We start from the raw sequence: 24,170 nt of genomic DNA on the forward strand, positions 1-24,170 counted from the left end.
ACACAGAATAGACAAATGACTATGGTAGGTAGACATGTGCAGAGCGAAAATATTTGTTTCGTTTCGATAATTACATAAATTCATTTAGATAAATTTGTTTTAAGAATTTGTTTTGTGTATTTTAATTTTCCGAATTGATTCGAATTCCATTCTAAATCAAAATCCATTTGAATCGAATTCCATTAAAATAGCATCATTCTAAATCGAATCGAAATGCTTTCGAAATTGAATTTATTCTATTCAAAATTCGATATATTTTTTTGGAAGATGGTTATATTCTATTCCAGTCTATTGTTTTTTCTATTCGAAAAACAGTATATTGTTATATTCTATTCCCTTCTATTGTCTGTTCTAGTCTTTTCTATTTTTTATTATTTTTATTTGCTCTTCTATTCAAATTAGAATTTATTCTGTTTGAAATTTGAAGTTCAGAACATGGTTCTATTCTGTCACTTGATTTTTTATTATATCCCTTTATTTTCTATTCTTTTATATTCTGTTCCGTTTAAGGCCCCTTTCACACGGGTGTTCCGTATGTCCATTTTTCATCCATCCATTGATGGATGAATAACGGACATACATGTATCTCTATGGGATAGCGGACGTTAGCGGAAGATCATCCGCTAACATGCGTCTGCGCCAAGCTCCGTTTTTATGATGGAAAAAAACCCTATTTTTTCATCCATAAAAAAAAAAAAAAAAACAAAAAAACAAAAAAAAAAAAACACGGAACGGACGAAAAATGGATGTTGGCGGACGATCTGCTTACATCCGTTTTTAAACCCTCTTCCACCCCCGCCCCTCCTCAATAAACACATTGTATATAGCTGGTTGCTAAGGAGGGGGCCGGGAAGCCGGCCGCCGTGTCCTTACCAACCGATGAGTCATCTCGCTTCCCCGCTGAATGTAAAAAAAAATTAATTTGCTGAAAAAAAAAAAATGTAGCCCAGCAGGTAAGGAAAGGGAGGGGGATGAGCGAGTGTCCGTCCCCCCCCCCTCCCCCCGAAACATACCAGGCCAACTTGGGGGGGGCTCTGTAACCTGCTGTAGGGTGTATTATAAACAAACATAGTAATAAGGCGAATCCTCTGTAAAACGCTTAGATGTGGCGGTACCTTCTTTTTGTGCTGCAGATCATCGGTCAGGATTTTGTGATAGAGCCCAGCAATCGGCAGGGTGACGTCGGTGAGACCGGCGGACGGCATCAAGAGAGCGGTGAAGGTTTTCTGGGGGTCGTTCTGTTCCAGGGCTTCATTAATGAGGCTGATCGCCAATATTTCTGGAGGGGGATGGTAGGTTCACAAATCAATGGTATAGACCCAATACAGGCTCACTACTTGGTTGGTGCTCTAGGGCAGGGGTCCCCAAACTGCGTCCCATGGGCTGGATGTGGCCCTTTGCTTGCCTTTATCCGGCTCTTGGGAACTATTCCTCCCACTGACACCAATGATGGGGCACTATTCCTCCCACTGACACCAATGATGGGTCATTATTCCCCCCACTGATACCATTGGTGTCAGTGGGAGGAATAGTGTCCCATCATTGGAGACCCCTGCCCTGACACCAACAATGAGCCTCTCTTCCCTCCCACTGACACCGATGGGCCACTCTTCCCTCCCACTGACACCAACGATGGGCCACTCTCCCCTCCCACTGACACCAACGATGGGCCACTCTCCCCTCCCACTGACACCAACGATGGGCCACTCTCCCCTCCCACTGACACCAACGATGGGCCACTCTCCCCTCCCACTGACACCAACGATGGGCCACTCTCCCCTCCCACTGACACCAACGATGGGCCACTCTTCCCTCCCACTGACACCAACGATGGGCCACTCTTCCCTCCCACTGACACCAACGATGGGCCACTCTTCCCTCCCACTGACACCAACGATGGGCCACTCTTCCCTCCCACTGACACCAACGATGGGCCACTCTTCCCTCCCACTGACACCAACGATGGGCCACTCTTCCCTCCCACTGACACCAACGATGGGCCACTCTTCCCTCCCACTGACACCAACGATGGGCCACTCTTCCCTCCCACTGACACCAACGATGGGCCACTCTTCCCTCCCACTGACACCAACGATGGGCCACTCTTCCCTCCCACTGACACCAACGATGGGCCACTCTTCCCTCCCACTGACACCAACGATGGGCCACTCTTCCCTCCCACTGACACCAACGATGGGCCACTCTTCCCTCCCACTGACACCAACGATGGGCCACTCTTCCCTCCCACTGACACCAACGATGGGCCACTCTTCCCTCCCACTGACACCAACGATGGGCCACTCTTCCCTCCCACTGACACCAACGATGGGCCACTCTTCCCTCCCACTGACACCAACGATGGGCCACTCTTCCCTCCCACTGACACCAACGATGGGCCACTCTTCCCTCCCACTGACACCAACGATGGGCCACGCTTCCCTCCCACTGACACCAACGATGGGCCACGCTTCCCTCCCACTGACACCAACGATGGGCCACCACTCTTCCTCCCACTGACACCAACAATGGGCCACCACTCTTCCTCCCTCCCACTGACACCGGTTGGCCCGGCCCCCCCCCAACCCCCCCCCAGGGAGTTGACTGAATCCCATGATCTCACCATATCTAAAGCGGGGCATGCCTGTAACTTGACTTCAAGCTCCATGCAGACTTCTAAGTAAAGGTGTGAGCCAATCCCTAGAAAGGTTACAAGCAGCACAATCAGGTCACTTACTGTCTTGCTCCTCCTGGGTGGAGAGGTTGATGCGATTCACACAGGATTGGAGGTCATTCCAACTCACGAACGCACACCCTCCCTGAGACCGCCGCTTCCTCTTGGCCAGTTTGTTAAAATACCTGCAAAAAATAAAAAAATAATAACTGCTGCAGTGTACATGCAAGGAAAAGCTGGAAGTCTGGTAGATCACCATAAATGGACTTCCTTTAACCACTTCAGCTCCAGAAGATTTTACCCCCTTCGTTGACCAGGCCATTTTTTTTGGTATTCAGCACTGGGCTACTTTAACTAGTAATTGTGCAGTCATGCAATGCTGTACCAAAATTACATTTATATAACTTTTTTTCACACAAATAGAGCTTTCTTTTGGTGGCATTTGATCACCACTGCATTTTTTTATTTTTTGCACTATAAAACAAAACAAGACTGAAAATTTGGGGGGGGGGGGGGGGGGGGGACTTTTTTTTTTACTTTCGGCTATAAAACATATTCAATAAAAGAAATAGAAAAAAAAAAAAAAAAAAAACACAAAAATGAAAATCTAATTTCTTTATCATTTTAGGCCCTGATGTAAAGGGGGCACTCTGATGGGGGACACCTAATGTAAAGGGGGGCACTCTGATGGGGGACACCTAATGTAAAGGGGGCACTCTGATGGGGGACACCTAATGTAAAGGGGGCACTCTGATGGGGGACACCTAATGTAAAGGGGGCACTCTGATGGGGGACACCTAATATAAAGGGGGCACTCTGATGGGGGCAACTGATTTATCGGGGTAGTCTGATGAGGGCACCCAATGTAATGAATTACTCTGGTAGGCTCACCTGATGTAAAGAGGAACACTAATGGGGACATTTACAGAGTATTACCAGAGTGTGTGGAGTAAACAGTAACAAAAGTGCAAGAGTCCTAGCACAGACTTGAGATTTAGGCCTCGGCCTCACCTCTGTATATTCTCCTCTTCCACATCGGTCAGGCCCAGTGCCGGGCTCATCAGATTGGTCCAAAATCCATTCAAATCTCCCGCCTCCACCGCCCGATTGATCAACGCTACAGCGGAGAGCATCTCTACAGCCACAAACAGCTCCTCGTGTGTCAGGGACCCCTGCGAGCACACACCCAAAACAGTGTTACGGAGTAGCTTTGCATTGCAACCAATCAGAATGAACCTTATAGACCACAAAAAAAAATAAAAAATTAATCCAATTCCTTTTGATTGGTCAAAGCTTAAAAGGATATTAACATTTTGTTTTATTTATAGGATGTATAAAGCCCAAGTCCGGGCAACGTAAAAACAAACCCTTTGCACTAGGGCTGCACCTGCACTGCAAGAGTTAATTGCTTGTTTAGGTCTGGGGGGGCTGCGGCATAGAAAAGAAGATCTACTTGCTTGAGCCTGGAGCATGGAGGAGTGCACAACGACCCCCACAAAACCAATTCGCGATGACGCCACAAGGCAGTCCACCGCTGGAGCATGGGGGAGTGCACGATGACCCCCACGTGACCAATGCGCAACAGTCCACCGCTGGAGCATAGGGGAGTGTGCAATGACGTCGCCAGACCAATGTGCGATGACTCTGTAAGACCGATGTGCGATGACGCCACGAGACATGGGGGGAGCGGGTGATGATGCCACGAGACCAATGCACAATGAGCTCACGAGACCAATGCGCAATAGTCCACCGGTGGAGCATGGGGGAGTGCACAATGATGCCACGAGACCAATGTGCGATGATGCCACAAGACAGTCCACCACTGAAGCAAGGGGGAGTGCAGGATGACCCAACGAGACCAATGCGCAATGACCCCACAAAACTGCGCAATAGTCCACCATTGGAGCATGGGAGAGTGTGCAATGGAGCCGTAAGACCAATGCACGATGATGCCACAAGACAGTCTACCACAGGAGTATGGTGGAGTGCACAATGACAGCACAAGACAGTCCACCACTGGAGAAGCAAAATGATACCCCAGCTCCAGTGCCAATATGGTGATCTATGAAGTGTACGGTGCTCTAGCCAGGACGTTCAGGCCCCAAAATGTAGTACTTGAATCAGAAAAAGGGCTGGCGACTCGGATGCTCTTGAATAAAAGTCCTTTATTGGGTTACATGGGTACAGGCTAGATCACCACTGGAGCATGGGGGAGTGCGCAATGATGCCGCGAGACCAATGTGCGATGATGCCACAAGACAGTCCACCACTGAAGCAAGGGGGAGTGCAGGATGACCCAACGAGACTGCGCAATAGTCCACCACTGGAGCATGGGAGAGTGTGCAATGGAGCCGTAAGACCAATGCACGATGATGCCACGAGACAGTCTACCACAGGAGTATGGGGGAGTGCGCAATGATGCCACGAGACAGTCCACCACTGGAGCATGGTGGAGTGCCTGATGACACTGCAAGACCGCTGCGCGATGATGCCACGAGACAGTCCACCATTGGAGCATGGGGGAGTGAGCGATGACGCCGAAGGAAAACCCACTGCTGGAGCACAAGGGAGTGCGCGATGACGCCACAAGACCAATTCACGATGGCAGCGCAAGAGAGTCCACCGCAAGAGCATAGGGGGAACGATGGATCAGGTAAGTTAAAGTGCAAAAACTCTCCCCATAAAACAAGCAGTTAACCCATGCAGCCCCACTAAACCCAAAACCAAAATTGTAATATATTGCAGCTTACTAGTCCTTGGTTTGGTGGCTGCATTTGTTTTCAGGCTGCATTTGATTTTCACCTGCTTTTTGTTATCTCTTTTCATTTTGCTTTATTTCACCCTGCAAATACACTTCCTGTCCCCAGGTATCTACATGACTCCCGCACTGTATCTATGGAGGAAGCCATGGTTGTCATCCCCCCCAGGCTGCTTTCTCTGATAAGGTCTACAAACATGCCTGTACCTCCTCTTCTCCATTACACCAGGGGCAGGGCAATTGGTAGTTTATAACAGTTACTAAGCACTTGCAGCAATAGTTTTTTTTTTTTTCCCTTTGGGATAAAAGTTTTACATAAATGAATAAAATCTGATCATTGTAAGCACCCCGTCAGTGGTAAATGGTTTGTCTAAACTGCTGCTGATTTATGCTGGACAAGCTTGTTCTAGTGAAGGAAGCTGAAAAACAAAAAAAGACTTACTGGCAGGATCACCAGGTAATAAACTATGTTACAGGGACTCAGAAAAAAAAAAGCCTGTGGTGTTAATGCTTCTGACAGACTGGATCATATATGTAATTTTTTTTATTTTGGCCAACATGGATTTTCTTGCTTTTTCCTATATTATTCAAGATGGGTTAGCCTGAAGGTAGCACATGTGTGATAACCTTGGGATCACTCCCTCTACTGGTGATAAACGGTAAAACAGTTTAGCAAGTCAGTCTGCTCACCTGGGAACTCTGTGATTGCAGCAAGTGGAGCTCCTGCTGGTACAGTTCAGCCGCAGTCGGGTAGACATCTGGTAGCTGAGCATCTGGGTTGGACAGTTCCTTTATCGTCTGCACCGCGTTTTCATTGCGTATAGCGCCATTAATACGGGAGACCGCCTGCTCCACTGAAAAGATAAAATGAAAAAAACTTTTTTGGGGGGGTTTGGAAATTCTGCACGGGGGTGGAATGTGGACAACGCGTTTCACTTAAACACATCAAGCATTATTCCTAAGGACCTGAACAAGTCACATCCTCTTTGAGAAGGAAAGGCGAGTCCCCGCCCTTCAAGGGTGGAGCCAGTCTCAAAGCTTTAGGCACAAGCCCGGCAGCCAAAGGGCCAAGTTATTCCCACAACTTACTGGCATGCTCTCTGATTGAAGTTTGATTGGCAGCATCAATTCCAGCTTGTAGCTCCTCCTTCTCCAGCAGGTCCACGTAGCCCAGTTCCTGCAAAAAAAAAAAAAAAAACAAACACACAGGCTTAAAAAGGGGCTATCCACTACCCTTTAGAAAAAGTAAGGATCCTCCTCTTTTTGAGGAGTTTAACCCTTGAATAGCTGAAAAATATCTAAACCAAACCCGAGTCATCTTTGCATTTGGAGCCACTGCCTTCTTCAGGTAAAAAAATAAAAATAAAAAACAAAATGGAAAAAATACAGACCATTAAAATTATTTATCCTCAATTTACTTAAAGTTAAGTTGGGGACTCACCAAAGCTTTCTGCTCCCGGTCATTGGTAAGCTGCTCCAGATACCAGTCTGCGTTCTCCCGCTGGATCCTGCGCAGCAAGAGGGCGGAGTCCTGCAGCGCCGCGTACAAGCTCTTAGAATCTTTCCTCTCCAGAGCTTCGTCTACATACTCCAACGCTGCGTGTACTGCAAGAGGACCAGAGATAAACGTACCTTACATGTAATACAAAAGGGGCAAGAAAGAGCTAAAAAGGGAAAAAAAAAAAAAAAGGAGGAAATGAAGGAGGAGAAAAAAGCGAGGGGAGGGGGAGAGAGAGAGCAAAAGCGAGCGCACGAGAGAGAGCGAAAGCGCAAGAGAGAGAGCGAAAGCGAGAGAGAGCGAAAGCGAGAGAGAGAGAGCGAAAGCGAGAGAGAGAGAGCGAAAGCGAGAGAGAGAGATAAAGCACGCGAGAGAGAGCTAAAGCGCGAGAGAGAGCTAAAGCGCGAGAGAGAGCGCTAAAGCGCGAGAGAGAGCGAGAGAAAGTGGGCGAGAGAGAGCAAGAGAAAGTGGGCGAGAGAGAGCAAGAGAAAGAGCGCGAGAGCGAAAGAGCGAGAGAGAGCGCGAGAGCAAGCGAAAGTGAGAGAGTGATCGAAAGTGAGAGAGAGTGAGCAAGCGAAAGCAAGAGAGAGCGAAACCGAGAGCACGAGCCACATGCAGAGAGAGGGAGAGGGACACAGACACACACAGAGCCACAAAGAGAGCACGATGGTGTGAGAAAAATCCACAAAGTGAGAGTGATAGACACAGAAGTGAGTGCAGGAATCCAGTGGTCACATCTTGGTACAATTTTTCCACAACATTTAACATGGAGTTTAATCCTCCATAAACACATTGTACATTACCATTGACTTTGTTGATGTTGCCCTGTATTTCGGCTTGTGTCAGACAATGATCATACACATCCTGGCTGTCTGACGAATTCTGATGGGCCTACAAGAAGCAGATGGTGAAAAAGTAAATGGCTAAAAGTTGGGTCATACACAGTGAACATGTGCAGGAAAAGTAGGAGATACTTTTCCCATCCATTTAAAAAGTACTAATATTTAAAGAACCCCGAATGCTGTCCTGTAAACTCTGCAACTCTCTAAAATGAGAGACTTCCCACCAATTTACCCCAGAGATTTGCTGACCCAACCCCCCAAAATCAGAACACACCACTCTATGCAGGGTCAGTAGAGAGTACATCCTGTATATGTGCAAACACCAACCCTTAGAAGAGGCTCAGATGTACCAGATGTGGTAAGGAGGCATTAGACTAATGAGGCCCTAGTGACCCAACTGATACGGTTATCTGCAGCTTTGGAAAACAGGTTCTGGTCGGGTTTAACCTACCTGGCCTTCTTCTGAAATCCATATAGTAAGTCTAAGCCCAGTATGCCCTTATGTTTATTAAGAGATATCTGTACTGCAATACATTGTAGGTACACTAGTTCTCCATGCTCTTGGAATTGTAGGTACATTAGCACTCCATGCTCTTGGAATTGTAGGTACATTAGCACTCCATGCTCTTGGAATTGTAGGTACACTAGTTCTTCGTGCTCTTGGAAAAAAATGTCTCCAAGATCCATAATCCATGATAGAGGGCCCTCAAGCTACTCAACAATTATGCAAAGCTAAAGATCAATAAAAAAAAGGGGGTCTTATTTATGGTAAGTGGTTACGATAGTCTGAAAGCCTTAAATCTTGCAGAAGAGCCTTGCTTATCTTTTAAAAGGTGAGCATCAACCCAACTGGGATTGGGTGAAGAATGGTTAGACCATTTCACCCTTAATCCCATTTTGGGGATTGGGGTTGAAACTATAGAGAAAAGTAGACAGCCCTATTAGGTGAAGGTTGGTGTTCTTGCCTTGTTACGGGCGTTTGCCATCTTGGTAGACTTGGCTTGGTAGAGAAGCTCCTGGTACACAGCCGCCAGCTTCTCCTGCAGGTTCACCAGCATAGCGTTGGGGTTCCTCAGGGTGACCATGGTGTCCTGCACCACACCTCTGTCCACGGCTTCATTGATAGCGATGACAGCTGCATGGACTGAGAAAAAGGTACAGCACCTTCACATTAGATTTTACTTTTCACATATTAAAAGCAGAGGATTGGTCTAAAAGGAATCTAGAGTTAAAATAGACAGAATGGCAGAATAAACCCGACCATAGCTCCACCCAGGAGAGAACCATCTGTTTAACAAATTTCCACCTGCAATTGGTTTTATTTAGCCTACACAACATGAAGCCCATGAAGAAGATATGTTATTTCCTTTTTGAGATCCAGCAGCTGACACTTTCTGTGGCTGCTGGCTCCCAATCCTGGATGTCAAGTGAGCGTCAAAAATCCCCACGAACTAATAGGAACCAATCAAAATGGTTCCCAATCATAGGGTCACTAGGTCAACTCTGACATGGTGATCACGTGCAGCTTGGAAACTTCAATGATACAAAATTTAGAAAGTGTTGAGCTTGCAGCTGAACACTGCCACCTTCAGGTTGCAGTCCTATCTACAGTATTGTAACTGTCAGATACAGTTGCATTATTTAAAAAAAAAAAAAAATGCATTTGACATACTATATTAAAAACAGGGCAGTGTTTTTTTCCTCTCTTATTAAAATGGTGCAAACAAAAATCATATTATATAATTATAAAATGTAGTCAGAGCTTTTGTTACATGCGGATGGTTATAAATTTGGCCTGGGCATCTGGGTAGCAATGGCTTTTGGTCACAAAAGAGTCAATTACAGGAAAAAAAAAAAAGTTTTTATATATTTTTTAGATAATATATACACACATACTATGATTTAATATAATAAAACAAAAACAAAAAAAAGTAAGGAAAAAAGTAAGAAAAATACAAAAATGTTAAAAAAAGTCAAGTACAAAAAAAAATAAATTTTTTTTACTAATTTAAATCCTAGTAAAAAATAAAAAGGGAGCTCAAATGGGCTGAAAAAAAATAAAAAATAAATAAATAAAAAAGAGCTTTGGTTACATGCTGTCTCTAAATTTGGCCTGGCATCCATGTAGCAATGGCCTCTGGTCACAAAAAAGGACAGTAGTGAGAGAATATAGAATTTTTTTTTTTTAATTTTGAAGTAGAAATGTATTATATTATTATTATTATATATTTATTTATATTAAAAAAAGGTTGGGAAGGTGGGGACGAGGGGAGGGTAAAATGTATTGCTCAGATGTAAACTGTGCTGTGCAGTTTGTTTTATATTTTTGTATACTGAGATGTGCTTTGATAAAATAAAATAAATAATAAAAAAAAAAAAAAAAAAGGGACCTGTACATGACACACTCAACATCAAACACCCCTATTTATACAAATGTTCACCTGCAGCCAAGGATCTTACCTGCCGCTTCATCCACAGACAGCTCATTGGCCAGGATTCCTCCAATTTTGCTGAAAGCCGGCATCTGTAACCCATACTTGTCCAGCTCACACTTCATGTTGTTGATCTCCTCGTCTACAGGTTACAGTACAAGAATTACCATTTTTGCCAAAGGTCATTTCAATGAAAATCCTTTTTACTCCACCCACAAATGATTTTTTTGGGGTTGGGCATGGTGGGCCAAGTCAGCCCTTGACGTCTCCTATGCCCCAACAGTGAGATTGTCCCTGATATAAAATAAACCCAGCAGGGATGGTGGAAGAACTTACCTGTAAAATTCACTTTGCCGTACAAGTCCTGGATCTGAGGAGCCAGCCCCAGCTTGAATAAGTAAAGACTGCAAAGAGAAACCAACATACAGCTTAAAGCGGAACTCCGGTCTTGCATTCTTGAATTACATGCACATTTGCCCATTAAAAAAATGTACATAAAGATAAACTGTTGGTCTGCCAAAAATCCAGTGAGCTCCTGTGTTCCTGTAGTAAGCTGACAGCCCTGCAGCTGTAGTGAGCTGAAAAGGTCCTGATCAGTGCTTACCTGCTGGACTACAGAACATCTTCCCCTCTCCTCTTCTCCATAACATAGGGAGAGGTTCTGTAGTCCAGTAGGGAAGCATTGGTCAGGGCTTGGAATCCCAGTGCAGCAGAGGCAGTGATGTCAGATCACTGTTTGGGGGGGGGGGGGGGGGGGGGTCTGATGGGAACAAAGCAGAATAAAAAAAATAAATAAATAAAATGGAGGAGGTTTCTCTTTTATTCTATAAATTTAAAAAAATTATATATATATATATATATATATATATATATATATATATATATATATATATATATATATATATATATATAATATTAAAAAAAAAAAAAAAAAAAAATACTACCTTATGGCCACTAGATGGAGTTGACGCTCATAAGAAAAACATAGCAGCTATGATGAGTTATTTTCCTGAAATATCTAACAAAATAAACTACTACCTTATGGCCACTAGATGGAGCTAACGTTCATAGGAAATAAACATATCAGATAAAATACAGAAATTATTTATGGCAGCCATCACAAATTATTGCCTTATTGTGTCCAATATGTTTTTTTTTTTCCTATTATTGTTAGCTCCATCTAGCAGCAATGATGAGGTATTTGCCTGAAAGATCTAAAAAAAAAAAAAAAAATATTCAATAAATACTGCCTTATGGCCACTAGATGGATGACGCTCATAGGAAATAAATATATCAGATATACTATGGCAATTATTCATGACGGCTGTGCGAATACTTCAGCAATCACAAATTATTGCCTTATTGTGTCCAGTATGTTTATTTGCTATTATTGTCAGCTCCATCTAGCAGCCATGATGAGGCATTTTCCTGAAATATCTATTAAAAAAAAAAAAAAAAAAAAGCCTTATGGCCACTAGATGGAGCTGTGGCTCATAGGAAATAAACATTTCAGATATAAAAAGGCAATCATTCATGACAGCTGTGCTAATGCTTCAGGCATTGGCACAGCAAATTTTATATCAATGAATTTGTATAATTAGGACATTTCCAAATACATTAACACCTTCAACACTGGAAGAACTGAAAGTACATCTTCCCCCGTCCTGCTCAATCACAGCTTACATTCAAGCATGTGCAATATTCATATCCAAAGCTACAGATCGGCAGCTCCAATTTTTATTTTTTCTCCTAATTGACATGAATGCATCGTAGATGGTCTTATTGGAGCTCACCTGAGAGCGTGAATGCAATACACAACGCGCGGCATGTTTTTCTTGTCGTAAATATCAGTTGTTTCAGGCTGGAAAAGCTGCAACCGAAAAAGTAGAAAAACATAAAAAAAAAAAATAATAAAAAAAAAAGTCAGTAAAAAGTACAGCTAGACGGTTTAAAGAGAACCTCTCAATTTTTAACTTTTAAAATTCAAATCTGGACAGGACTATACCCCTCCTCCCCTTCATAAACCATAACCCCCAAATATATATATCTAAATATATCTAAATTGCCCAAAAACTCACCTGAATCCATGGTCATGCGACACATTTCAAGCCTCGTCTTCTCTGTTCTGCAGTAGTGGCAGGTTTCTTCGTTAGGTGCATGGACACTTCCCATGGAGTCTGTTGGTGGGGTCCTCACAAGGTCCTGGAGACTCCAGGGGTGGCATGGTAATGTCACAAGGGGCGGCGAAGTGGCTTGGAATGCTGTGGTGGGTCATTGGAAGAAGTTTCTTGGTCAGATGCAAGGGTACTTCCCATGAAGTCTGTCAGTGGGGTTCTCGAAACTTCAGCGGTTGCATGGTGATATCACAAGAGGTGGTGAAGGGGCCTAGACTACACTGGTGGGTCATTGGTCTCATTTACTGGAAGAGGTTCCTTCATCAGGTGCATGGGCACTTCCCATGGCATTTGTTGGTGGTGTCCTCAAAGGACCTGGAGACTTCAGTGATGGGATGGCGATATCGCAAGAGGTGGTGGAGGGGCCAGGACTACACTGGCGAGTCATTGGTCTTATCTACTAGAAGAGGTTCCTTCATCAGGTGCATCGGCACTTACCATGGCGTTTGTTGGTGGGGTCCTCACAGCGTCCTGTAGACTCCAGCGGTGGCATGGTGATGTCAACAAAGGGCAGCAAAGGAGCCTGGACTGCAGTGGTGGGTCACTGATCTTACTTACTGGAAGAGGCACTGGAGGGTCACAGGAGCCCAAAGGGCCTAGAAAGGGTTTTTGGGTTGAATGGGTGGAAGGGATGAGGGAGGGTTCAGATTTTGCCATTAGATCGACCAAAGAAAAGACATTACAAGATGCTGCTATTAACTTTATCAGTCAAAAGGGCTTTTTGTGCTCCCCACTGATTTAGTTTCACTTAAACAGGGCCTGACTTGAAGTCTAAGCCACACCAACTGGCACCCCCTTGTCCAATGACAGCACTTTTACTCATCACCGAGGAAGTCTCATTGGACGCCAGAATAGCAGTTAGACAGGAATTAGCCAAGAAGTTAAGCCCCAGTAACAAAATGAAAACAAATCAGAGAGGGGCACAGAAGAAACCTTTCTGGGCAATATTGTTAATAACACCCAAGTACCCATCTCCGCTCACTGGAATCAGTCTTTACAATTGATTCTCAGGGCTAATACTGTTTTTGTTTGTGTTAAAGAGAGTAGAGGATTGCAAGACCTCCCCAATGGAGTCTCCAAGAGAAGAGTTAATGCAGCTCACCAGTTTCTATACATAATAGATACGGTATATCAAATCAGTACTAGGTTTAATGACCCAACGTACCGTAGGAAGACCAATATGGCTCATGGCTTGTCTCCAGTGGTTGATATTATCCGTGTGGCGAAAATGTAGACCAGCCGCCTGTAAAACATGACGATTAAAACATTATTTCTAGGGACCTTTTCTACTCACAATGGCCACCATCCGGCCCCCCTTAAGTCTGAAGGACAGTAAACTGGCCCTTTCTGTAGAAAGTTTGGAGACCCCAGCGCTAGACCAGTGGTCTCCAAACCTCTGGACATCAACAGGGTATTATTCCTCCTACTGACACCAATGATGAATGAGCATAAATTCTTCTTCTGACACCAAAGATAGGGCACTATTTCTTCCACTTTACACCAATGATGGGGAACTATTCCTCCCACTGACACCAATGATTTGGAACTATTCCTCATCCACATAACCACAGGGGTGCTATGTAGTTTTTTTACTCCTACTGACCACTAAGCCTAAGGCATTATCTACTCACACTGTCCACAGTCTGGCCCCCCTAAAGTCTGAAGGACAGTACACTGGCCTTGTTTAGAAGGTTTGGAGACCCCTGATATAGAGCAGTGTTGGGAACCTCAAGTGCGGCTCCTGATCATCTCTAAAAAGCCTTCAACTTTGACCCTTGCTAGATATCCCAAGTCTGATTTGGTGTTCTTTCATTTTAAACCCACACCCATTTTTTCCCCATTACTTTATATCGTAGCTGGTCGATGTCGTAAATTTTCTTCAGCGGCACGAGCTCTGGAGCAAAGAAGTTCCCTAGCTTGGCAAGAGTGACACCATTACGTAGGCTCTCCTCCAGTTCGGTAGGAGGTGGCAGATCTTCATTTAGACAAGATTCCATCCATCTGCAAAGCGAAGAGGCACACAGCTAAAAAAAAAAATGTAATTTTATTTACGTTTAGAAAGAATAGGGAATTGCCGCTTTTTTTGCTGTGTTCCATTGGGGAGATTTTTCTTTGATTCCTGTCCTATGGATACAACAAGAAGCAGGAGGAAATCTCTCTGAAGTGAGGGTAAATCCCTTCTTAGACAACTGTCATTGGAACAGATGCCCCCATTCAGAAGATTTACAATCTATGCCTGTTCTGGAGACAACTCAAGGTTCTGGAGGTACCAATAACTTTCTGTCCTGGTGACAATGGTCACCAGGACAAATAAGAGGGTTATTCTCCCCAGTGGGTTCTAATCCTTCCCCACGCTATTCAAACTATCAACTAGAGCAGTCGTTCTCAACCAGGGTTCCTCCAGAGGTTGCGAGGAGTTCTTTGAGCAATAAATGACACGCAAATTGGTAGCCACTGACACCAATGCTCCTTATAGCTATCTGTAAGGAAAGCATCCTTCCCACTGGCCCCCCCGTGTAAAGGGGCATTCTTCCCACTGGCCCCCCAGTGTAAAGGGGCATTCTTTCCACTGACCACCAATATGAACCGCTACCTTCTTTTCCTTTTATTCCCAGCTTTCCAGCTTCTCTTCTCCCTTCCAATGGAAGCCTGATTTGTGGGCATTTCTAAGGCTGAGCTCAGGTGACACCCCCCCCCCCCCCCTTTAAGTGCATCCGGTGGAGAGGACGTGTCAGAGCACTTCCACCCACTCTAGTCTTGTTGCCAGGGCCCAAGTGGTCCCTGGTGTTCATGGTAGCTAGGACCCTGGCAGCCCCTGACACCTAGCAAAGTTGGTAAAGTCATAACAAGGTGCATTCAGTCCTCACCGTTTGGCCTCCTCCAGGTGACACAGATATTGGTAGGCAACATTCTGTCTGCGCTGCTCATCCATCTCATCCGCCGTCAGGCGTTCATCTGAAATCCAAGATCTCAGTTATGATTTTTAATGTCTCCTTCATCTTTATACATTTTCAGATAAGGGTCAGTTTACCCTAAAACCTCATAGATTCTGTATAGGCTGCATGGCTGTCCTCCCAGAAGGAAGCCTCTTCTAAAGATGATGCACAAGAAAGCCCACAAACAGTTTTCTGAAGACAAGCAGACTAAGGACATGTATTACTGGAACCATGTCCTGTGGTCTGATGAGACCAAGATAAACGTATTTGGTTCAGATGGTGTCAAGCGTGTGTGGCGGCAACCAGGTGAGGAGTACAAAAGACAAGTGTTTTACAGTCAAGCATGGTGGTGGGAGTGTCATGGTCTGGGGCTGCATGAGTGCTGCTGGCACTGGGGAGCTACAGTTCATTGAGGGAACCATGAATGCCAACATGTACTGTGACATACTGAAGCAGAGCATGAGCCCCTCCCTTCATAGACTGGCCCACAGGGCAGTATTCCAACATAACGACCCCAAACACACCTCCAAGACGACCACTGCTTTGCTAAAGAAGCTGAGGGTAAAGGTGATGGACTGGCCAAGCATGTCTCCAGACCTAAACCCTATTGAGCATCTGTGGGGCATCCTCAAACGGAAGGTGGAGGAGCGCAAGGTCTCTAACATCCACCAGATCTGTGATGTCATCATGGAGGAGTGGAAGAGGACTCCAGTGGCAACCTGTGAAGTTCTGATGAACTCCATGCCCAAGAGGGTTAAGGCAGTGCTGGAAAATAATGGTGGCCACAAAATATATTGACACTTTGTGCCCAATTTGGACATTTTCACTTAGGGGTGTACTCACTTTTGTTGCCAGCGGTTTAGACATTAATGGCTGTGTATTGAGTTATTTTGAGGGGACAGCAAATTTACACTGTTATACAAGCTGTACACTCACTACTTTACATTGTAGCAAAGTGTCATTTCTTCAGTGTTGTCACATGAAAAGATAGAAGAAAATATTTACAAAAAAGTGAGGGGTGTACTCACTTTTGGGAGAGAATATATGTGTGTGTATATAGGTCATAGGTTCTATATACAGTAGGTAACTTACAGAACTACATATTCTTGGCAGCTGTCTTTACATTTCCTATACAGATTACAGCAGATCATTGTTGTCTTATCAGAAATATTTGCCTTCATACATCAGCAGATAAACGCCAAGAGCCAACTCCAAAGGTGTCCCAGCCCTATAGCTCGTCTATTATAGGGGTAGACAATCTCGTCACTCCAGCTGTTGTAGAACTACAAGTCCCGTGAGGCATTGCAAGACTGACAGTTGCAGGTGTGCCATCAGATTCAGCGACCCGTCAGAATTTATAATGAAAGTGATGTTCCGTCACCGCCATCTTGCTACACCCTGCACTCCTCCACAGTAAGGATACACTGAGAATGGGACAAGCAGGCATATTGTTACACCCACCGGAGTTTTGCATTTCACACTTATTAACAGTAAACAGAGCTTATATGGTGAAATACAGGATTTAGAAATCCGTCTGACTGCTTACATGTTGAATTATAAAAGCAGCGGCGTTCTGTCTGATTAGCAAACCTGTGAGATCAGCAGGTTTGCCGCTGCTTTTATAATTCAACATCTAAACAGTCCATTTCTAAATAATGTATTCCACCATATATGGTCCTTTTACAGTTAATAAGTGTAAAATGCAAAACTGCGCTGGGTGTAACAAGATGTCCGCTTGCCCCCTTCTCAGTGTATCCTTAATGTGGTGGAGTATGGGGTGTAGCAAGATGGCGGCGACGGAACGTCACTTCCGTTACCTATTCCGACGGGTCGCCTAATCTGACGGAACACAGGCATGACTCCCAGAGGCATGATGGGATTTGTAGTTTGACCACAGCTGGAGTGCAGAGGTTTCCTACCCTGGTCTATTGAGAATGTGATTTTTTTTTTTTCTGCAGCATTTGCGCAGTAGGCTTGCAATTCCAGGAAAAAAAAAAAAAAAAAAAAAAGTTGTCTATCCACCTACAATGCCCGAAGTAACACACACTTTTGTATGCGCAATGCTGAATACAAATGTCACAATTTGATTGTACAATCCAGATCCACCACAAGGGTGTGTATGGTAAGGTTCTATATAGATAATACAGTATATAAGTCACAGGTTCTAATAGTCCTATATAAAACCTGGGAGGGCAAAATGAACCGCCCCCAAAAAAAGACAGTATGTGTGAAGTGGAGGGGGTGGTATGGAGAGGAGCCATGTCTATTTAAAAAGGTAAAGGGTTGAACATCCACTTTTAGGGCCAGTTCACACCACATGCAGTCCAGTGCATTTTTTTCTGCATCAAAAACACATGAAAAGTAGATTATATGGTTTTCAATGGCATCGTTCACACCAGTGCGCTCAGTTCCAGAAAAAAAAAAAAAAGTAGAACATGCTGCATTTTTATTGCACGGAACTGTACTGGAATACGGTAAAACACCTTTAAAAATGCACCGGAACACACATGTCCTTATTTAGGGCCATTTCACACCACATGCAGGCTAGTGCGTTTTTTTCTGCATCAAAAACGCATGGAAAGTAGGTTATATGGTTTCCAATGGCATAGTTCACACCAGTGCTTGCAGTTCCAGGGCGTTCCATTAAAAAAAAAAGTAGAACATGTTGCATTTTTCCTGCACTGGTAGTTCAGGAACGCTGCCTACTTTCTGTGCGTTTTGATGCAGAAAAAAAAGACGCACTGGACTGCATGTGGTGTGAACTGGCCCTTACAGCGTTCCAGTGCAGGAAAAAGGCAGCATGTCCCATTTTCGTTTTCTGGAACTGCAAGCACTGGTGTGAACCTTGCCATTGAAAACCATATAATCTACTTTCCATGCGTTTTTAATGCAGAAAAAAAAAAAAAAGGCACAGGACTGTGTGTGGTGTGAACTGGCCCTTAAGGTGAAGAAAAAGAGGGGGAAAAAATGCACTGGAACGCATTGAAAACATGCATGCAAAAAAGCATCCGGAACGCATTCGGACTGCGTTTTTTGGGGCCATTTCACACCATAGAGACGCAGTCCGGATGCGTTGCTGAGTACTTTTCTGCAGGTACGTTTTTGATGCAGTCCAGTACATTTCCCCCCCTCCTCCTCCTCCTCTTTTTTCTCTTTTTTTTTCCTTCTTTTTTTTTTTTTGGGTTCACACTAGTGTACCCGCATCGCAGGTGCCGATAACATGCGATCTCCGAGCAATGCAAGTTCAGCCATACAGTTGTATGGCTGAACTCACATTGGATTCGCACAGAAAAAAAAAGTGCAGGGACTTGTTTCCCCCCCACCGCACTAGAATCGGGGATCACATGGGTGTTCTCACCTACGCGATCCGATTCCTGTGCGAGTTCACAGTTCGCACTGCGGTCTGTGAACTAAACTTTGTTAATGACACCCGCAGCGGTTCGCAGAGGGCAGCGTGAACTGTCTGCGGGAAGGACGCGTATGCTGTTATTGCACCGGTTCCCGCACCGCACATATGTGAATCTAGGGTAAATAACGACATGTGTGTTCCAGTGCGTTTTTGGTGCACCACAGTGCGTTTTACAACGTTCCAGTACAGTCCAGTGCAGGAAAAATCTGCATGTTCTACTTTTTTTTTTTTTCCTGGAACCGAAACGCCCTGGAATTGCAAGCAAGCAGTGGCAGCCCGTGCACTGTGGGTGCACGGACGCTGCCCCCCCCCCCCCTCAGGACGTTGGACGCATGGGGGGGGGTGTGATAGATATATATATATAGATATATACACATATACACACACACACACATATATATATATATATATATATATATATATATATATATATACATATACACACACACACACACACACACACACACACATATATATATATATATATATATATATATATATATATATATATATATACACACACACACACACACACACACACACACACACATATATCTCTGCCAGGACATCATAGAAATAGTAAGTCACAGGCTGGGTATTGTCAGCTTCCATCAGAGGCTAACCACACAGGTGTCATGCTGATTTTTTTTTTTTAAATATATAATTAATAAAAATAAATAATATATATATATATATATATATATATATATATATATATATATATATATATATATATATATATATATATATATATATATATATATATATTTTTTTTTTTTTTTTTTTTTTTTAATTTATTTATTATTTCACTTCCATGCAGAACTGCACGATCCCCCCTATGTACTATAATCAGGAGATGTATGGAGGAGATCGGAAACAATGTATCCTCTCACCTGTCACAACACAATCACTTCCGATCCGTTCTAAATATAGAACACTGAGCGCTGTGCTCCCCCTCCCCCTCCCAGTGTCATCCCCATCCACAGGACTCACATGCAGCGCTGCTCCCCATCATCTCCGTCCCCGGGGCTCCTCTCCTCCTCTCTGGATTTGAAAGTCCCGCCAGCCTCTTCCGGAGTAACTGCCACTGTGTGATCCCCTCCCCCCTCCTCCACCCCAAATCCTCCCCTCCTCCACCTCCTCCTCCTCCAGACACCCTGCCCTGTCTACAGCCTGGAAACCTTCTCTGCTAATGGAGTGTCAGAAGTGTGACTCACACACACACTACACAAACTGCCCCTTACAGCACAAAGTATAAATATATACAAATTGCCACATAAAACAAAAATACACAAACAGCACCATACAACACAAAGTACAAAGATATACAACACAAAGTATATACAGATCACACAATACAACACAAAGTACAAAGATATACAACACAAAGTATATACAGATCACACAATACAACACAAAGTACAAAGATATACAACACAAAGTATATACAGATCACACAATACAACACAAAGTATATACAGATCACACAATACAACACAAAGTACAAAGATATACAACACAAAATACAAAGATATACAACACAAAGTATATAACGATCACACAATACAACACAAAGTATATAAATATACAGATCACACAATACAACACAAAGTATATAAATATACAGATCACACAATACAACACAAAGTATATAAATACAAAGATCACACAATACAAAACAAAGTATATAAATACACCGATCACACAATACAACACAAAGTATATAATTACACAGATCACACAATACAACACAAAGTATATAAACACAGAGATCACATAATACAACACAAAGTATATAATTACACCGATCACACACTACAACACAAAGTATATAAATACACAGATCACACAATACAACACAAAGTATATAAATACACAGATCACACAATACAACACAAAGTATATAAACACAGAGATCACACAATACAACACAAAGTATATAATTGCACCGATCACACAATACAACACAAAGTATATAAATACACAGATCACACAATACAACACAAAGTATATAAACACAGATATCACATAATACAACACAAAGTATATAATTGCACCGATCACACAATACAACACAAAGTATATAAACACACAGATCACACAATGCAACACAAAGTACATAAATACACAATACAACACAAAGTATATAAACACACAGATCACACAATACAACACAAAGTATATAGAAACACAGATCACACAGTACAACACAAAGTATATAAATACACAGATCACACAATACAACACAAAGTATATAAATACACAGATCACACAATACAACACAAAGTATATAAACACAGAGATCACACAATACAACACAAAGTATATAATTGCACCGATCACACAATACAACACAAAGTATATAAATACACAGATCACACAATACAACACAAAGTATATAAACACAGATATCACATAATACAACACAAAGTATATAATTGCACCGATCACACAATACAACACAAAGTATATAAACACACAGATCACACAATGCAACACAAAGTACATAAATACACAATACAACACAAAGTATATAAACACACAGATCACACAATACAACACAAAGTATATAGAAACACAGATCACACAGTACAACACAAAGTATATAAATACACAGATCACACAATACAACACAAAGTATATAAACACAGAGATCACACAATACAACACAAAGTATATAAATACACAGAGATCACACACTACAACACAAAGTATATAAATACAGAGATCACACAATACAACACAAAGTATATAAATACACAGATCACACAATTCAACACAAAGTACAGGAGGTAGGAAAGAGCTTGTTGATCAGCACAGAGCTGCTCTGAAAATACATAGAAGCCTCCTCCAGCCACCAGGTTCGCCTGAACTGCATTGCACATGCTATGTTGGCAAGGGAGCGTGCAATCTATTGCTGGTATCAGGGAAGTACTTACAGGGGTTGCAGGGGTCACAATTGCGACCCGACCCCATGCTCCAGGGTACCAGTGCAACCCCCCCAGTACACCGGCTTGTAGAGTAACCAATCTCCTCCTCACCCTCCCACAGATATTCAGCGGCTGCAGGAAGGAAATGTAGGGCATTAGTTGCTCTACATGTCACCCCAGTGCCTCCCTATCCCTGTCCTGCTGCCCCGAGCCCCTGTGTGCTCCCCTGCCCCCCCTTGCCCCCCCTTCTCCACAGCGCTGCCGGGTTTCCCCCTCCACCTCCTGCCGGCTGCCAGGGGGGATACTGTTAGGATGGAGAGCGTGAAAGGAGCTGGTAAATGTGTCATTTACCTGCCCCTTCCTTGTCTTAATGAATAGAGTCTGTGATCGGTAAGGATCACTGACTGTTTTTTTGGTTATGCTTCAGTTTATGAATGAACAGAATGCTTTGTACAGAACTAGTCTTGCTTATTTGTGCTGCTGAGGCCACAGAGATAAAGACTGAGGTGTTCTCAATCTCCTTTCTCTGTCTCAAAGGGGAAACATCAGAGGTCTGTTATTTCACCAAAGCTCCCTAACTGGGTTCTTTTTTTTTTTTTTAGCAGTAAAAAATAAAATTGTAAAAATAAATAAATAAAGATATAAAATAAAATGATAAAATAATAATAAAAAAAAATAAAAAAAATAAAAAACTACTGACACCAGTGGCAGAACTACCGGGGTCGCAATTGCGACCAGGCCCTGGCATTCTGCCGAATCTGTGGGGGGGGACCCCAAGACGGCAGAAAGGGGGCCTGCTGCGGGACCGTAATAAAGGGCCCCACAATGGGAGTAAAGGGCCCCCGGGATCAGTGAGAAGGGCCTACTGGGCCCTGATGGTTCTAGTTACACCCCTGGCTGGCATGTTGTGTGTGCGGCTCTGGGGGGGTGGCCAGCTTGGGGTATGCACTCACTTTCACATTCGACTCCTGGGCTCTTAAAATCTGCTGGAGCAACACACATGAAGAACCAATTAGCAACTTCCAGCGATAGGGATGAAAGTTTTTCGGGGGGGGGGGGGGGGGGCACAGGTTTATCCTATTGGCTCTTCCAGCAGAGAAGAGGGTCAGCATGGTGTCATGCAGAGCAGGGGGGAAGGGTAGGCTGCAACCTTTCTCCAGATCTGCCAACCCCACTCTGCCATCTCCAGCTGTAGCATTCAGCGGGCAAGTTCCTCTGCCCCAGCTGCTGGAGCGGAAGAAGAAGGACGTTCCCAGCCACCCCCATTCATAGTGGCTCATGGCCAGCTTGGCGGATTTGTTGACTTTGCAGCTCCTGCCTTTCTTACTGGTGGAATCAGCCCCCTTTTGTGCATTTGTGGACCTTGTATCGCAGGTGCAGGTTTCAATTGCCATTTATTCACCGCCCTCCATCATCACGTGGAAGGTAATGTTTCCATGTTGATGGACCAGGCATTCAAAAGGAGGGTCCACCTGACCATGAACATGTGGTCCTGCAAGTGTGTGCCGGGATGGTATATATCTGTCACGGCTCACTGGGTACCTGCTGGGAAGGATACAAGATGGGGCAAACCATTGGAGCTGGTTGTGCCGCCTTGCGTTGATGGTGACACGGCAGTTGACAGCTGATGATGGTGACATGGCAGTTGCCTTCTCCTTCTCCTCAATGCCCTCTTTGCATGGGTCATCTTCTGAACCTCCAGTACCCAACAAGCGTTGGAAGGGCTTTGCAATGGCTCAGGCAAAATGATGGCACGAGGTGTTGTAGGTAGTATGCCTAGGGGACAGGAGCCACACTGGGGTGGTGGTTCTGTGTGCTCTGCATGGGCAGGCCCAGAGTTGGTTAACACCACACCTCCTTTTGCCAGGAAAGGTCGCGTGAGACACCAATCCGTTGTCCGTTCTTCGCCAAGGAAGGTTCACACATGTGCCTTGCAGGGCACGCATCCTCAACCTGGTGGTGCCGCCCTTCCTGGACAGGTGCCCTGGGTTACAGGATCTTCTGAGATAAGCCAGAAGAGTTTGCAGCCATTAAAGGTGGTCCTGCAAGTTTGTGGCTTGGCGAAAATCAGCGGCAACTCTATCTGCCCGCACACAGCCTGATATGTGAGATGCCCACCAGGTGGAACTCTACTGTGGCTGCACACGCGAGTGTGGCATGAGGACAGGCTCAGGGGAGCTGGGGTACCTCTACCCATGCCAGTGGCTCCTCATGCTGGCACCATATTGACACAATTTGAAGAGGTCTTCTGCTCACATGGTTGCTGCCAAACCAGCTGCTGACAAGACACTGGAAGAAATACTATTATTACTACTTAATAATACTATTAAAGGTTCAATTCACTTCTAGTTCATTCATGTTGTTTTCAATCATGCCCTGATGAAGAGGGCGTTTTTAAACCGCCGAAACGCATTGGACACTCATTGGATTTTCCCCCCTGAATTTTACTGGAATAAAATCATCTCTGGACCTTTTAGCAGTGGTGTGGCACTTCAATTTCTATTTTTTATTCCTACTGGA

The 24,170-nt window shown here is 44.1% G+C and overlaps 1 protein-coding gene across 1 annotated transcript in view; it reads right to left on the reverse strand.

The window, feature by feature from the left end:
* Positions 1 to 19,821, reverse strand: part of IQGAP3 (IQ motif containing GTPase activating protein 3) — a 49,834-nt gene extending 30,013 nt beyond the window's left edge. Inside the window, 15 exon segments of the mRNA XM_073610237.1 lie at positions 1,116 to 1,279; positions 2,735 to 2,856; positions 3,683 to 3,843; positions 6,120 to 6,283; positions 6,519 to 6,606; positions 6,871 to 7,034; positions 7,731 to 7,818; positions 8,735 to 8,913; positions 10,230 to 10,343; positions 10,538 to 10,605; positions 11,995 to 12,071; positions 13,541 to 13,618; positions 14,220 to 14,376; positions 15,243 to 15,330; positions 19,714 to 19,821. Coding sequence (XP_073466338.1) covers positions 1,116 to 1,279; positions 2,735 to 2,856; positions 3,683 to 3,843; positions 6,120 to 6,283; positions 6,519 to 6,606; positions 6,871 to 7,034; positions 7,731 to 7,818; positions 8,735 to 8,913; positions 10,230 to 10,343; positions 10,538 to 10,605; positions 11,995 to 12,071; positions 13,541 to 13,618; positions 14,220 to 14,376; positions 15,243 to 15,330; positions 19,714 to 19,735 — 1,734 coding nt within the window. The 5' untranslated portion in view covers positions 19,736 to 19,821.
* Between the last annotated feature and the right edge of the window lie 4,349 nt (positions 19,822 to 24,170).

This window comes from Aquarana catesbeiana, linkage group LG13 (genome assembly GCF_042186555.1).
Source record: "Aquarana catesbeiana isolate 2022-GZ linkage group LG13, ASM4218655v1, whole genome shotgun sequence".
NCBI lineage: Eukaryota > Metazoa > Chordata > Amphibia > Anura > Ranidae > Aquarana > Aquarana catesbeiana.